Source organism: Cephus cinctus, unplaced genomic scaffold, assembly GCF_000341935.2.
Source record: "Cephus cinctus unplaced genomic scaffold, Ccin1 Ccin1_scaffold0230, whole genome shotgun sequence".
NCBI lineage: Eukaryota > Metazoa > Arthropoda > Insecta > Hymenoptera > Cephidae > Cephus > Cephus cinctus.
The window spans coordinates 659174-672958 of record NW_014332946.1 but is presented as its reverse complement, the minus strand read 5'-3'; the positions used below and the strand labels follow the sequence as shown (position 1 = coordinate 672958).

Sequence of the window (13785 nt, the reverse complement as noted above, 5' to 3'; positions counted from 1 at the left end):
AATACTCTAAATATATACACGGCTATCGTGCTTGTGATACATAATATTACTCCTAACCTGACTGATTTCCAGTATCAGAATCGATTACAAAAAATCCGGATAAAAAATAATTCAAGGGACAATTTATTCAACTCATCCTATACAGGGACAAAAACAGAGGCATTATAATTGTATAAATTATCTCGACGAAAGCGTAATAAGCCCAGCTTAACTCCATAACGCCTTAGTACAGAGGATATACCTGATCATCCACAATACATTGTTGCATCTAGAAATCAAAATATCAAGATTCATTTTCACTGATGCCTAATAGGCTAACAGCTACGAATTGGAGTGTCATCATTACATCAATTGATGATTCTAAGGCTTGACATCGAGAAGAGCAGCAAAATCACCGGGTTCTGTAACTGGTAACGAACAAGTATGACGACGACAAACATAAGCTGTCGCTCGTCCACCCAATGACTTCATGTTGCCCATTACTTCGCTCCTACGGAACAGGATGTTGTCAGAGCATTCACGATCCGCAAGGAGTAATACTCTTCCGGGGATAATGCGCTCTCGCACCACCCTTAAAAGTTCCTTAGTGTCATCAGAATCCTTACGACCTGCGATATAAATCTGAAAAGAAAGATTTTCTCTGAAATAGATCCATCCAAATTCAGCCCCAAAATAACCATCAGAATACATCAATGGTTCTCACCTGTGTAACATTGTCATGGTACAACATCAGTGCTGAAACGAGTTCTGGAAACGCAGCTGGTATGCGGGTGATCGATTCGTGGAAGTATGATAAAAGCTTCTCAGCCTTCTCGTTAAGTTCAGTGCGGTCCAAATAAGATGCCAGTCGCAGTAGATTGCTACAAGCTACAGAGTTGCTGGATGGCTCTGCTCCATCATGATCTATTTTCAAGGAAGAAGAGTGAACCAATAAAAATTGCGGAATAAAAATAAAGATGATCAAATCATAGATAGACAAATAAACAGGTGATAATGCAATTAATGTAATTGCGTTTTTAATTTTATGCTCCCCAGGGTGCTACGCCTTTTGCATAATCGACATTCAGGAACATCCAGTCTCTGGTATAGTTAACTATTTGGCTGACCGCGATCTAACACTAAACAGCCGGCGCTATAAATATTTTGACGTCTTTGAAATAGAAAGGCTTTTAGTTAAGTTGGTCACGTGACCGCGGGCCATGTGCACCTTGTGGCGTTAGCGTTTTCATGGACTTAATAGCCATTACCTTACATATATCGTACTACGATAAATAACCAGTATTATCTTGGTCTCTACTAGATGAACCCACAACGCAACGATGCAAGAACTACAAAGGAAACAATGGTTGCCCGCAATACGTACCATCCTTAAGTCGTAGGATTACACTAGGATCATCCTTAGTGGTAGCAAAGTAACCACCAGCGTCCTCATCCCAAAAATGTTCGTCGTGAGTTGCCTGAAGTTTTTCTGCTAATTCCAGCCAATGAGCCTCGAAACTTGCTTCATAAAGATCTAACAATCCTCTTACCATAAAAGCATAGTCCACGTGGAATCCGTTTATAGGGACGGCGCTGCATGTCATATTACCATAGATAACAAAAAATAATAATTTCGTAATACTTATCACTTGATCAGGACGATACGAACCATTGGGTTATTGTATCGTTATCACCACGATAACAACTACGTAATAGCAATCCTGTTTCCTTATTAAACAGATAACGCTCTACAAAGTTAGCAGCATCTTCAGCGTACTTTATGTACTTTACATTGTTAACAGCTAGTCCGGCAATCGATAATCCGCTTATCATTAATCCTGCAATAATTAGAATGCAATTAGATACTTCAATTTTACTAATACAAATATATTCGTACCGTTCCAAGCAGTTATTATCTTATCATCTAAGTGAGGTCTTGGACGTTTGGAGCGATGTTCAAATAATATCGCACGAGATTCTTTTAAATATTTTTCAATCTCCTCTGAACTGCATCCAAAATGTTCTGCAGTTTCTATCAAACTCCCGTATATAATGAGGACATTTTGCCCTGTTAATTCTCCATGCGGATCCTGTTAATGTAAATATAAATGATAATCTGGAATTCATTTCAATATCTTTTTATATAATGATAATAAACTGGTACAGACTTGATGCTCCGCAACGTTGCCCTCTGGCTTGACGTTATAATGATAGCAAAATATATCTGAGAGACGCAAATTATCATGATTTGGAATTTCTTTAGACAAGAGATCCTCTACTTCATCATGTGTCCAAACATAAAATGCTCCCTCTCGTTTAATATTAGAGTCATGACTAAGTAGTGAATCAGCATCTTCTGCACTGTAAAATCCTCCTTCCTAAAGAAGTAGACGTTAACTATAGCTATTAGACAAGAAGTGAATATTAAAGATTTGTTAAAATGGTCCACCTTGTGCCGTAAATCTCGAGTAACATACGTTACAATGTCGTCAATGGTTTCTAAAAAAAACGCATCCTTTTTTGCGATATAAGCATCTGTATATGATCGTAAAAGTTGACCCTGATCATATAACATTTTTTCAAAATGTGGCACATGCCATTTGCCATCAACAGAGTATCTAGCGAACCCCTAGAAATGAATTGAAATTGAAATGAAATGCTCATACAGCATTTAAATTTTATTACATGAAAATAAATTTTTTGCTTTCACTAATTTATGGCGAATTTTTCGTCATACTTGGCCTATGTGATCATGTATTCCACCATGTGCCATCTTTTTCAAAGTATGGAGACACATTTTTAAACACTGTTCACCTAATGCTCCAGTTGGTTCTCTTGCATACATATGAAAAAGCAGGTTAAAATTGACTGGCTGAGGAAATTTTGGTGCAGTTGTAAATCCACCAAATTCATCATCGTAGCTACTAGCTAGTTGTCGGACGCAAGTGTATCCGACGTCAATTGGTGGAATAATGCGTTCCTGTTTTTTTTAGTTTAATTAAATATATATTAGTCTAAACGTTCTATAAATGTTTCTCTATGTGCACGTACTTTTGGCTGTCTGCTATCTCTAGTGGACCTCATTAATATGTCCAGGATTCGGCATCCCGATTCTAAAATGTCACTTTTATTCTCAGCCCACTGTAAGAAATAGTATCTAAATCAGCAGGATTTAACGAATTAATACTTAGTAATTTGTTAAAAGGCATGAACCTTGTGAGCAACACTAAGTAGAATTGTTTTGAATCCTGGTTGACCATATTTATCAACAGGTGGAAAGTATGTACCACCTGTTATTGGTTTTAAATCTGGTGTTAGAAACACACTCATGGGCCATCCGCCATGTCCTGAAATTGCCTGTAAATAAAGTAATGTAAATAAAAATAATTGACAAGCATTCATCGACATGCAGTGTTGTAAGAATCTGCTCCAAAATCTTCTTAGCTGTACCTGTATGAAGGTCATGTAAATCTTATCGATGTCAGGTCTTTCCTCACGGTCAACTTTAATGTTTACAAAAAATTTATTCATGACTGATGCTATTTCAGTATTTTCAAAAGATTCTCTCTCCATAACGTGACACCAATGACAAGTAGAGTATCCAACAGAGAGGAAAATGGGTTTGTCCTCCCTTTGCGCTTTCTCCAAAGCTTCATTGCCCCATGGATACCATTGTACAGGATTTGTAGCATGCTGCCGAAGATATGGGGATTTTTCAAGAGACAGCCTGTTCTGTTCCTTGACTGCACCATGACTGGTTACGTGTCCAGATGTGGAAGCCATTCCAGCACACAGTGGTAGAAATACTGGGAAATCCTGACTGGATCTAATTATAGAGTTGAATAGAATTATGGAAAGCCTTGGACAAAATCATTATTGTCGAAAACTTGCCTTTCAATTTGTCGACGGTTCCCTGCACGGAACACACTATCAGAAAACGAAATGCCTTTGTTGCTATTGTGAAATTGTTTAGAAAATTCAGATATTTGGCGAACCGTTGCCAAAATGGCACATCTTCCGAAAATCATAACATGCACGTTATTAGCAGTGAGTCAATAAAATCATTCAGTGCAATGGAAAATAAAAGAACGTAAAATAATACAAAATTAGTGTGATATTACATAAACTCTCTACCATTAACTTTCACTCCATTCTTTCTTTTTAGACTCTGTTTATAATTCCATCTCAGCTATTGTTTATGTACGTACAGAACAATGTGTTAAGCCATACAAAGTGCAAAAGCAAATATGTAAAGAATGGACTTCCTCTTTTGTTGATTAACAAATCACCCAATAGGTGAATAAGTTTACCGACTGAGCCTACGCCCATGACATCTCTCCAGCATTTACTCAATATAAATAGATTAGACATACCTATGATACATGTGCCTCGCAATTCTGATATATATAATATATAACTATATATAGTATGTCAATTGATAAAGTCCATTCGTAGATGCAAGCGACCCTATAGTTGCGTGACAATGTATCACATAAGATGTTCACTTTATTTACCTATTCAGTCAACGTGTATAGGAACAAAAATGGTCGACGGTACAAAATTTGTGTTCTTACTGACTCCATCTCACGGTGCTTCGTTCATACTCGATCGGTTCATCAGCTTATAGTTCGTATTGTTCATATAAAAGTGTTCATTCGGGTACTGTCAACTATTATTAAGATCAAATAATCGATATCCGAAACATCAATTATTACTGACAGTTGGAAGAATAATGGCTGCAGTACATAGAGAAGCCATTCAAAAACAAATTCAACAGGACTGGGCTAATCGGGAATATATTGAGGTTATAACTGGCAGCATAAAGAAGATTACGGATTTTTTAAATTCCTTCGGTAATATTCAACATATTTTTGATCATTCAATGCTGTCTAGTAGATTAGAGATAAGGACGTGAACGAACAGGAAGTGCTTATTTAATTTTTGTTGTATTACAGATATGTCCTGCAGATCGCGCTTAGCTGTTCTCAATGAGAAACTAACCACTTTGGAACGTAGAATTGAGTATCTTGAAGCCTGTGTATGTATATTAATACGTTTAATAATGACCGTTCATAAAGAATGTAATAATTTCATATTCTTATAGGTTACCAAAGGAGAGACCTTAACGTAATTTATTAACTGATCGTTTTGTCATAACTTTTTTATTTAAGTAAAATTTTCATTTTATACATGTCATGTACGAGCATATATATATTCCTTGCCCACAAATAAAGATACAATGTTAAATGATTTAGGACCAGAATTTATTTATCTCTCTACCAATTAAACTTTTGTAAGATTTACAAATTTATGAACTTTTTGTGTAATTTTTAGGATAATCTGTTGTTTGCGACAAATCACGATAATACACTCTACCTTCCCGTACAATTTTTGGATTGAATATGTTTGTTCCATGTTGTGTTCCACGCTTGTAAGCAAATGATAATAGAGTAAGTATTGGGAGCAGCGCACCTGCGTCTGACATATTCTTCCGTGCTATTCCAACTACTCCAGCCGTTACTAGGGCTGAAATTTAATAAATGTGAATGATACCTGCAGTAAAAGTATTACTAAATATCAAACATACCAGCAAAAGTATAATTCCAACAATCGTCCTTTCCTCTCAGATTTGTAGCCATATAAATTGTTGCTGTATAAGCAGCAGTAAAACCCACGGCTGGGACTATATAAGCTGCAAGAACATTCAATTTACTTGTGAATTTTGTTACTTGGGAATGAAATACGAGGTCAAACAGGCCCAATGTTCCTCCAAAGGCAGCAGCATATTTACAAGTATAGAACATTTTTTTAATTCCATCTTTACCATCGGGCGTATCGGTATACTTATATTGCAAAATCTTATACATTGTTGCGTTTCCTAAAATATATGAGAACAAAACTTAAATAAATATACTTTTAGGTTACCCTACATGGTAATGTTATTTTTAATGGTAAACGAAAAAACAAATTGACAAAAATTACCAACAGAAACAAAAATAGTAATATATTGTGACAATATTATTTCATTATTTTGAAATAATTAAAATTACCTTACTCAAGAGTACGACCAAGAAATGGCAGATTCGACAATCCTCAAAACCATCGACTAGTCCATTATGTAACTCCAACCAATGAAAATGAGTCTTTTGGATTTTGCGCCAGTGAAAGAACGTCTATATAATTTTTTGCATAAGTGTAATTCTACTAGGTACTGTTTTGTAGGTACAAGTGAAAATGATTCGCGCAATGAATAAATCGTTTAATCTCCAGGTATTCATAAAACTTTAGATAATGTTTATTATCCTTATTTGTTCGTACAATTTAAGAAGCACAATCGTTTGACCCCGAATAGCAGTCAATGTCTCAAGGACTTCATAACCTCCATAAGATTTCATTATGATCATTCCTACATGGACATACATTTTCTGCTTTTAGAAATCATATTCATCAATCATCTGTCGTGCTTATAGCCAGCAGCAAACATCTGGCACAAGGATCAGCAGCCAACCAACTCCAAATCCCAATGTTCCAGGACTGAGTGAGAAATGCGTCAAAGTTCCAAACCAACGTAAGTTCACCTACCATTTTCTATCAGTTTCCTATGAAAAGATTGGTATTTTTTCCAGCTGTTGGACCAGGTGCAACTAAACAAGCTGAATACAAAAATCCAGAATATTTTTGCTATCATGTTTCAAGCTTTGCAGAGGCTGAAGTCGAACTAGCAAAGTACAGACTGCCAGCACCATCGAACAAAGAAAAATTTATTAGATAATTCATATATGAAACTATATAGTAATAAGAAAAGAGATATCTTTCATTATTAATGTGAAAATGAATAAATACGTCGGATAGTACTTATGTGAAGTAAATAATAACGAAAAATTAGTATCTACATAAATTAATCACAATTTGAGAGATGGCACTGCTATAATTTTCTTCATAGTTCATAGAATACCAGATAACTTTCCTACAGAGCCGACAAGGCAATAAGTTAGTAGTGGCAAATCCCACACCTCACTTAGCGTCTCTGCAGCATCGTCATCATCATTTTATACCTATGTCCATCTACTAATTCTACTCCATGATTCTTGTTTACACTGCACCTATATGCAATGTAGATTATATATATGTATATATAAAGCGTTAGGTGCTCTGATGTGGTACGTTCGAACCTGAGAAGCGCGTAGATTTTCTACGCTAACAAAGAGGTTACGTGATACTAATCATCGCTGACATGTCTTTCAACGTGAAAATATTTACGTTAGTATTAAATAAAACCGGTCTTCAACGAAACTACGCAAGTGCAACATCCCATTTAAAAATAGCATTGAAAAAACACCTGTGTATAATCAAAGACACATGGAAATTACCAACCAGGCATATCAGGTAAAATGATATGCTGTTAATACTATTGTTACAATATTTTCCTATGATGCTATGTATTCCTAGATCTTTTTTCTTTTTTTCATTACTAATCGTCGCATAGCATCCACCTGAAAATCTCCACCAAATAATTCGACCCTCCCTTATGTATTCAAGCTTCTCCTACAAAAAATACATCAGTTATTTCAGTCACGCATTGAACGCCTGACTGCTTGACTAAATACATATATCTACATATATCTATTTGTCCATCACTTTTCCATTAAATTATGAGTGATTATCAGCTGTATCACCAGTAATTTTATATTCGATATCTAAATCGATTATTTTCAGCTACAAGTGCTATGTGTATTTACATATGGATCTATACTCAAGATAATTATTTATATGAGTTGAACTGAATGCGATTAGCGGAATGGCGTGTTTATACGTGTTTCCATATATTATTTTAAAAGAGATATTAGCCTACTTCTGTTTTTGATAACAATAATTATCAAGCTTGCAAGTTAAAGCAGTAGCAAAAGCTAAGGCAAGCTTAGAGAACATCTGGCCTGTTATGTGAGAATAAACAGAAGCAAGAGCAGGGGAAACTTTTTTTTTTAATTATTTACGAAGTGAATCTCTGACGTATAAGTATGAATACGCAGATGAATTAAATTATTTCAACAGTTCTAATTTATTATTTATTCATCTGTCGTACAATATGCCTTTTCTGGAGTAATTCTCGATTCTGTTATGGCATTTATTTCTAATATTTTAGATATTTCTAAATATTTTCTCATCTATGCCGAAATCTTGCTCATAAATCTGCTCGAATATTGTAAAGCTATGCTAACCGGTTATTAATATTTATCAGCGATTAAACAACCATAAGTAATGTCATATATGATAGATACGTATTTTAAACATATGATATGAAGCAAATTTTTATTAAATTAGCTAAGAGATGTAGGCACTATAATTCCAATTAGTAAAGAATATCACTTACGTTTATCATTTATATTCTTGTATTTCTGATCATATTTATGAAGTCTTCCTTTGTTAAGTTCGGTGGACAATGTATTATTGTTTGGGTACCGCGATGAGTTATTGTCTTTATAGCCACTGTCAGAGAGTCACTGATTCTTGGATCAGGATGTTTGGGGTTACCCTTTTTATTAGACAAAATTTAAAACATATTACATGGTATGAAACAATAATGCTGATACAAAAACATATAATAGAATTAAACAATGATTATCTCACCTTAGAATCATTATTTAAATTAGAAGATTTCTCAGTCTCAGGAATGTTTTTGCTCCCTGGCATAGTATTATAAACATTCTAATTGCATAGAGCTTGAATTGACAACTAAATCCTTGTTTTTAATCCATGTACCACATGTCAATTTTAGCAAAGTATCATTGTTTTCATGGCCTACTTTGATAAAGAATCTATATTATATACTTGGTGAAAAAAGTTAAAAAAAACCATTGAGTAATATATTGAGTGAAATACAGCATGCTGTCATGGTTTGTAATATAAGCAGCTACGCAGCCTACTTAACCTAGGTTATTATGATAATAATAGGTATATATAGGCTGCCTCTTTCCATAAGATTTTTAGTTTCGTGTTGGCTTTGTACTGCGCAACTTTGAAAAAGTACAATATTGAAGTAACACAGATAAATTTTTCTTTAAATAATAAGCAGTAGTTTTCTACTAAATGCTATATAAATTGTTTTTTCAGAATGGCAAGTGCATCTTTTCATAATGTGATGCCACAAAGCACTGGGATGGCCAGTAGGGAAGAGAGTAGAGAGATGATGGCTATATGGCCTGATGTCGTTAGAGATCTTACGGATGCAGGACGTCACCTGGACATTCCAGATGCTACCAAATGGTTAGCTAAGGTAAAACATGACAATATACTAATCTCAAAAAGTTCTATATATATTTTTAACCACAGGTATTACAATATAATGTTCCTGGTGGAAAGAAAAATCGTGGACTGTCCCTGGTCTATGCATATAAAATGCTGGCACCTCGAGATCAGCTGACAGAGGATAACATACGGCTGGCACGAGTTCTAGGCTGGTGTTTAGAAATTGTATGTACACTGTATTTTGGTAATTCCTTCATAATATTTTGATAATTATGATATTGACTTTTGCATTCCATACTGATTGGCATCGATTAGTATGCATAGATTTGTTTGTCATAATAGGATTAAGTTCCTATAATCCTCCTTTAATAAATGTCCAACAGGTTCTGTGTATCCAGAATGCACTTTTGGCACTATCAATTACACAGTTTAACCGATTATGAAAAATTATCTTCTACGTACTTAATTGTTTCCATAAAATTGCCTCAAGCACGGCAATATTGAAAAATAGATAGTGTACTTTATTTTATTGTATATTTCATTTATATTTTCATTCTGGTAATCCTACATACAATCGTGGAGAACAGTAAATTTTTATTCAGTGTTAAAATTGAGAGAATTGTATCTTTGTCCAGTTCCAGGCATATTTGCTGATAGAGGATGATATTATGGATAATTCAAAGATACGTCGAGGCCAGCCTTGCTGGTATCTGGTGAACAATATTGGCTTATCTGCTATTAACGATGGAATCCTACTGGAACAAACTGTTTACCATCTTCTACGGACCAACTTTAGAGACAAACTCTGTTACGTTGATCTTATGGAAACTTTCCATGAGGTAAATTGCTTCGGAATTATATATAGAGCTTTAGAAGAGATTGACAAATTAAATAAAAATTAAAACTTATAGAACACACTCAAGACAGTAATGGGTCAGACATTGGATCAGCTAGCCACGAATTTTGGTCAAAAACCAAATTTGGATCTTTACACTATGGACCGATACAATGCTATTGTCAAATATAAAACTGCTTATTATTCTTTTGTTATGCCCATCACGCTGGCTATGTATTTTGTGAGTATTTCTATGGTTTCTAGTGACATTACATTTGCTATTGCGGATAATTAATTTATGGTGCTTTTTAACTTGTTATCATAATAACAGACAGGTATCAGAGATCCTGAAATGCATAGACAGGCGAAAACTATACTTTTAGAGATGGGCCACTTTTACCAAGTACAAGATGATTATTTGGATTGTTATGGAGATTCCGAAGTCATAGGAAAAATTGGTAGTGATATTCAAGATGGGAAGTGCTCGTGGTTGGCTGTTGTCGCTTTACAACGTGCAACACCTGCCCAAAGAAAAATTCTTGAGGTAAATAAGACGTCTGTTATCAACGTCAATTGCTAGATATTTAATGGTATACATCTATTTTTTTTATCTTGTAAGGATTGTTACGGATATGATGATGCTGAAAAGGCCGCTAAAGTCAAACAACTCTACAACGAACTAGGTTTACCAACAACCTATTCCATTTATGAGGAGGAGAGCTATAACCTTATGCACACTCATATACAACAGATATCTCGGGGTCTTCCACATGATCTTTTCTTAAATTTTCTGGAAAGAATTTATCGCAGAAATAACTAAAGATATTCTAGAAAATTTTATCGCATTCCGTTACGAATTGTAATTATGCATCTGAAGCTGAAACAATAATAACTTTGTTCATCAATTACGAATTTTTGCATCCATGATCAAAATACTGCATCATCTAATCAATTATAATCAAAAGAAGACAAGAGTCGATCAATCAAATATAGTATTATGCAGCTAACAATTTTCTATACTGTTTAGTTAATTTACAACAGCCAAATTATTGTTATCAATAATTTAATCGAGGTAGAGGGTAACATTAGGTGACTAATATTTTATACCGCAGAGACCACGAAGAAAACAGAAATATTTATATATTGTAAAGAATTATTATGTGATATACACATGTAAGATTAAATACAATTTATACATTATATGTAATAGTAGATTTACTTTATTTTTCTTGAAGACATAATATTGATGTGAATTTATATCACAAATATAAAAACTGTTAAAACGAATAATCCTTATTAATTTATAATGCATCTCATTTTTCTCAAAATACTTTTATTAAATAACATTATGAAATCAATTAATGACAAATATGTAGCCGAATATAAGTAAATCGCTTCGCCTTATATATTATTTGCGTTGTACATAGATTACAAATCACAAAATGTAGTGTGTAAATAATCACTGCCAATGAAAGGGAGTCATTTTAGATCATTTCATATTTCAACCAATCAATAAAATCAAGTGTTGGTTCTTATAAAAAAAGGTAAGTAAAAAAAAATGACAAGACTTCTCTGGAAATTTCTTTCTGTGTAATTGCATTAATTTTATATAATGTAGTATCTCGACATTATTATATTTCCTTTTATTTAGGAGGTACTTCTCCCTGCAAATCAGTATTTCTTATTGGCAGCATATCGACTGATGTACTTTCTAAATGTATCAAATTGTCTCCTTAAAACACCGAGTATCACTGTCATTTCTTCTGAACTCAAAATGACAACTTATTGCAGAATAAGTTTATGTATATGTCTTTATGCGTTATATAAATGCAAAATATTAATACCGATCTTACGATGAAGATTTCTGCGCCAATAGTTAAATTCAAATTCTACAACCATTTCGTGCTATTGGATGTACGGTACTTTTCACTTTTCACCTGTACTAAATTGATAACTCATATTTTAATCATACCGTGATCAACGTACTTCATTTGTTCAAATGATGGCCAACATTAATGTATCCACATTTTTAACCTAAGTTGCTCAAGATCTATATTATCATTTACATGTAAGTAATATACAATAAGTTTAATCCTTTTAGAATTAAAGCGTAGCCATCAGTCACTGCATGGAGCCTTTCCGGTTGATCTCGTTACAAATCTATAATTGTATATTTAATCTTATTTAGGATATTCAATTGCAAGGTATCATATATAGTATTGTATTAAGGTGATTCTCATTAGCAATTATGTGCTATGGAATGTTTGCAAACTGTGGCACACCCTCTATATGGGAAATAACGAATAACAGGTGTGCCACTTTACCTCAGCAAGTGCATAATGTTAGAACTGCATCACCACATACTGTAGTCAGAATCATCTTGATCAAAAGTCATGAAGAATCCAATCAGTGTCAAGTAAACTATTACGTTTCCCGCTAGCGTAAAGTGACATGCACCCCATTGTATCTGGAATTATTTTAATAAATAATTAATACATATACAGGTATAAGTAGATAATTTTACATACCACTGGATCTGCTTCTGGTGATCTGGCTAATACAATAGGCAGGGCAAATGATGATACTACAAATCCCATGGTAACAAAAATGGCAAGTTCCATGCAGGGATTGCTATTGCTTCCTGAATCATCGGTATAACGCCGTGCTACTAATGTAGGGATTGGTGCAAGTATATAAAAAAGAACCACGAAGAACGGCCACCATACACTGAAAATATTCATAATTTAGATATTAGAAAAAAAAAATATCATTTCACTTACTGGTATGCAGGCAATGCACAACCTAGGATGACAAATGTCATACCAATGGACCCCGCAAATGCCAAAGATATTAATCTGAAATCAAGAGTAATTAATCAATTTCTGTGGTAACCTAATATTGTAGCACACAACATTTTATACATATACTTACGCTATAAATCATGAATCATCAACAGAAATAACATGGAACAGAAAACAAGTTAGTTAGAATATAACCCAACAGTAAAATAGTATATATTGCATAATAGTGATTTTTACTGGAATATAAAAGACAGACAAAATGATGACAACATTATTATATACAGTACATATTGACAAAATAATAAAACTTTACAGAAAATATGTCAACCTACTTCTCATAATGTAAATACCACAATAATACAGGTTAGCAAATGACAATTCTCTTTGAAATAAAAAAAAAAAACTAAATTTCGCGTAAGGAAATTTATTACACTCTTAATAAATTATACGAGAATCAAGATGAAGATAATTGAAGCATAACAATGTCTAACAGCACAAGGTTATGACTTTATACTTCATATTTTTTTCAACCTATTCAGCACGGTAACCTGTTTCTCTTGTTTCCATTCATCCTTAAGATATAATAGCTAAATTATCAAAAAAAAAAAAATAACCTTTTATACCAGCCATTGTCGATCGATTGACAAATAATACTTGAGCTCTAACTTCATGAGAAACTTTAGCCACTAATCCTCCTGACGCGAAGCTTGCTGCAAAGGTTTCATAAAACTGCTGCAGTCACATATGCCAACGCTTCACAGTAGACGGCATTTTATCACTATTTAAACAAAATATTTCTAGTGAGATAAAATGATGTCAAATTTTGTGAAAAAGATAATTAATCTTTACATTTTTTGTCATCTTGTACACGGAGTTTTTAATAATTCTATATAATTCTACTGAAGGATCGCTAAACATTTCTGA

At 33.8% G+C, this 13785-nt stretch overlaps 5 protein-coding genes across 25 annotated transcripts; 2 read left to right on the top strand and 3 right to left on the bottom strand.

Moving 5' to 3' along the window:
* Nucleotides 1-102: 102 nt before the first annotated feature.
* Nucleotides 103-4512, bottom strand: LOC107265603 (spermatogenesis-associated protein 20). Of its 10 annotated transcripts, none has more exons than XM_025082871.1 (14): nucleotides 4353-4490; nucleotides 3871-3906; nucleotides 3430-3805; nucleotides 3193-3336; nucleotides 3031-3120; nucleotides 2717-2959; nucleotides 2429-2608; nucleotides 2148-2357; nucleotides 1877-2069; nucleotides 1649-1817; nucleotides 1364-1572; nucleotides 704-903; nucleotides 347-621; nucleotides 103-268 (listed from the first exon to the last, which is right to left on the bottom strand). In XM_025082871.1, the coding sequence occupies exons 1-13, from the start codon at nucleotides 4361-4363 to the stop codon at nucleotides 361-363; spliced, it is 2322 nt and encodes a 773-aa protein (XP_024938639.1). In that variant the 5' UTR covers nucleotides 4364-4490; the 3' UTR covers nucleotides 103-268; nucleotides 347-360. The 10 variants fall into 10 exon arrangements, with proteins under 10 accessions (XP_024938639.1, XP_015590687.1, XP_024938637.1 ...); XM_015735201.2 differs by having other exon boundaries at nucleotides 3871-3993; nucleotides 4353-4485; XM_025082869.1 differs by lacking the exon at nucleotides 4353-4490 and adding an exon at nucleotides 4188-4346 and having other exon boundaries at nucleotides 3871-3892.
* On the top strand, nucleotides 4462-5229 carry LOC107265614 (probable protein BRICK1-B). The gene is made up of 4 exons (XM_015735232.1): nucleotides 4462-4605; nucleotides 4701-4832; nucleotides 4935-5017; nucleotides 5084-5229. The coding sequence occupies exons 2-4, from the start codon at nucleotides 4712-4714 to the stop codon at nucleotides 5108-5110; spliced, it is 231 nt and encodes a 76-aa protein (XP_015590718.1). The 5' UTR covers nucleotides 4462-4605; nucleotides 4701-4711; the 3' UTR covers nucleotides 5111-5229.
* Nucleotides 5226-6168, bottom strand: LOC107265610. Of its 4 annotated transcripts, none has more exons than XM_015735226.2 (4): nucleotides 6030-6168; nucleotides 5771-5857; nucleotides 5567-5671; nucleotides 5226-5505 (listed from the first exon to the last, which is right to left on the bottom strand). In XM_015735226.2, exons 2-4 carry the CDS (start codon nucleotides 5844-5846, stop codon nucleotides 5288-5290), a joined length of 399 nt encoding a protein of 132 aa, XP_015590712.1. In that variant the 5' UTR covers nucleotides 5847-5857; nucleotides 6030-6168; the 3' UTR covers nucleotides 5226-5287. The 4 variants fall into 4 exon arrangements, with proteins under 4 accessions (XP_015590712.1, XP_024938658.1, XP_015590710.1 ...); XM_025082890.1 differs by having other exon boundaries at nucleotides 6035-6165; XM_015735224.2 differs by having other exon boundaries at nucleotides 5567-5857.
* Nucleotides 6110-10965, top strand: LOC107265608 (farnesyl pyrophosphate synthase). 6 transcript variants are annotated; one of them, XM_025082887.1, is made up of 8 exons: nucleotides 6110-6249; nucleotides 6415-6547; nucleotides 9091-9253; nucleotides 9310-9450; nucleotides 9861-10064; nucleotides 10137-10301; nucleotides 10392-10604; nucleotides 10680-10965. In XM_025082887.1, exons 2-8 carry the CDS (start codon nucleotides 6525-6527, stop codon nucleotides 10878-10880), a joined length of 1110 nt encoding a protein of 369 aa, XP_024938655.1. In that variant the 5' UTR covers nucleotides 6110-6249; nucleotides 6415-6524; the 3' UTR covers nucleotides 10881-10965. The 6 variants fall into 6 exon arrangements, with proteins under 6 accessions (XP_024938655.1, XP_024938656.1, XP_024938654.1 ...); XM_025082888.1 differs by having other exon boundaries at nucleotides 6114-6249; nucleotides 6450-6547; XM_025082886.1 differs by lacking the exon at nucleotides 6110-6249 and adding an exon at nucleotides 6606-7365 and having other exon boundaries at nucleotides 6450-6547.
* A 411-nt stretch (nucleotides 10966-11376) lies between these two features.
* Nucleotides 11377-13561, bottom strand: LOC107265613 (leptin receptor overlapping transcript-like 1). 4 transcript variants are annotated; one of them, XM_015735228.2, is made up of 5 exons: nucleotides 13476-13561; nucleotides 12841-12915; nucleotides 12589-12787; nucleotides 12385-12527; nucleotides 11377-12220 (listed from the first exon to the last, which is right to left on the bottom strand). In XM_015735228.2, the coding sequence occupies exons 2-4, from the start codon at nucleotides 12879-12881 to the stop codon at nucleotides 12414-12416; spliced, it is 354 nt and encodes a 117-aa protein (XP_015590714.1). In that variant the 5' UTR covers nucleotides 12882-12915; nucleotides 13476-13561; the 3' UTR covers nucleotides 11377-12220; nucleotides 12385-12413. The 4 variants fall into 4 exon arrangements, with proteins under 4 accessions (XP_015590714.1, XP_015590717.1, XP_024938659.1 ...); XM_015735231.2 differs by having other exon boundaries at nucleotides 12425-12527; nucleotides 13476-13557; XM_025082891.1 differs by lacking the exons at nucleotides 11377-12220; nucleotides 13476-13561 and adding an exon at nucleotides 13194-13420.
* Between the last annotated feature and the right edge of the window lie 224 nt (nucleotides 13562-13785).

Coding starts and splice junctions, on each gene's coding strand:
- LOC107265610 (XM_015735224.2), bottom strand. CDS start 5,846: ATGTATAAGATTTTGCAATATAAGTATACCGATACGCCCGATGGTAAA. Junction 5,506..5,566: donor TTGGAATTATACTTTTGCTG/GTATGTTTGATA, acceptor ATTAAATTTCAG/CCCTAGTAACGGCTGGAGTA.
- LOC107265614 (XM_015735232.1), top strand. CDS start 4,712: ATGGCTGCAGTACATAGAGAAGCCATTCAAAAACAAATTCAACAGGAC. Junction 4,833..4,934: donor GGATTTTTTAAATTCCTTCG/GTAATATTCAAC, acceptor GTTGTATTACAG/ATATGTCCTGCAGATCGCGC. Junction 5,018..5,083: donor TTGAGTATCTTGAAGCCTGT/GTATGTATATTA, acceptor ATATTCTTATAG/GTTACCAAAGGAGAGACCTT.
- LOC107265603 (XM_025082869.1), bottom strand. CDS start 4,308: ATGGGCGTAGGCTCAGTCGGTAAACTTATTCACCTATTGGGTGATTTG. Junction 3,806..3,870: donor AACCGTCGACAAATTGAAAG/GCAAGTTTTCGA, acceptor CTCTATAATTAG/ATCCAGTCAGGATTTCCCAG. Junction 2,070..2,147: donor GCAACGTTGCGGAGCATCAA/GTCTGTACCAGT, acceptor TTACATTAACAG/GATCCGCATGGAGAATTAAC.
- LOC107265613 (XM_015735228.2), bottom strand. CDS start 12,881: ATGACATTTGTCATCCTAGGTTGTGCATTGCCTGCATACCA. Junction 12,788..12,840: donor TGTGCATTGCCTGCATACCA/GTAAGTGAAATG, acceptor GAATATTTTCAG/TGTATGGTGGCCGTTCTTCG. Junction 12,528..12,588: donor CACCAGAAGCAGATCCAGTG/GTATGTAAAATT, acceptor AAATAATTCCAG/ATACAATGGGGTGCATGTCA.
- LOC107265608 (XM_025082886.1), top strand. CDS start 7,214: ATGTCTTTCAACGTGAAAATATTTACGTTAGTATTAAATAAAACCGGT. Junction 10,065..10,136: donor TTATGGAAACTTTCCATGAG/GTAAATTGCTTC, acceptor TAAAACTTATAG/AACACACTCAAGACAGTAAT. Junction 10,302..10,391: donor TCACGCTGGCTATGTATTTT/GTGAGTATTTCT, acceptor TCATAATAACAG/ACAGGTATCAGAGATCCTGA.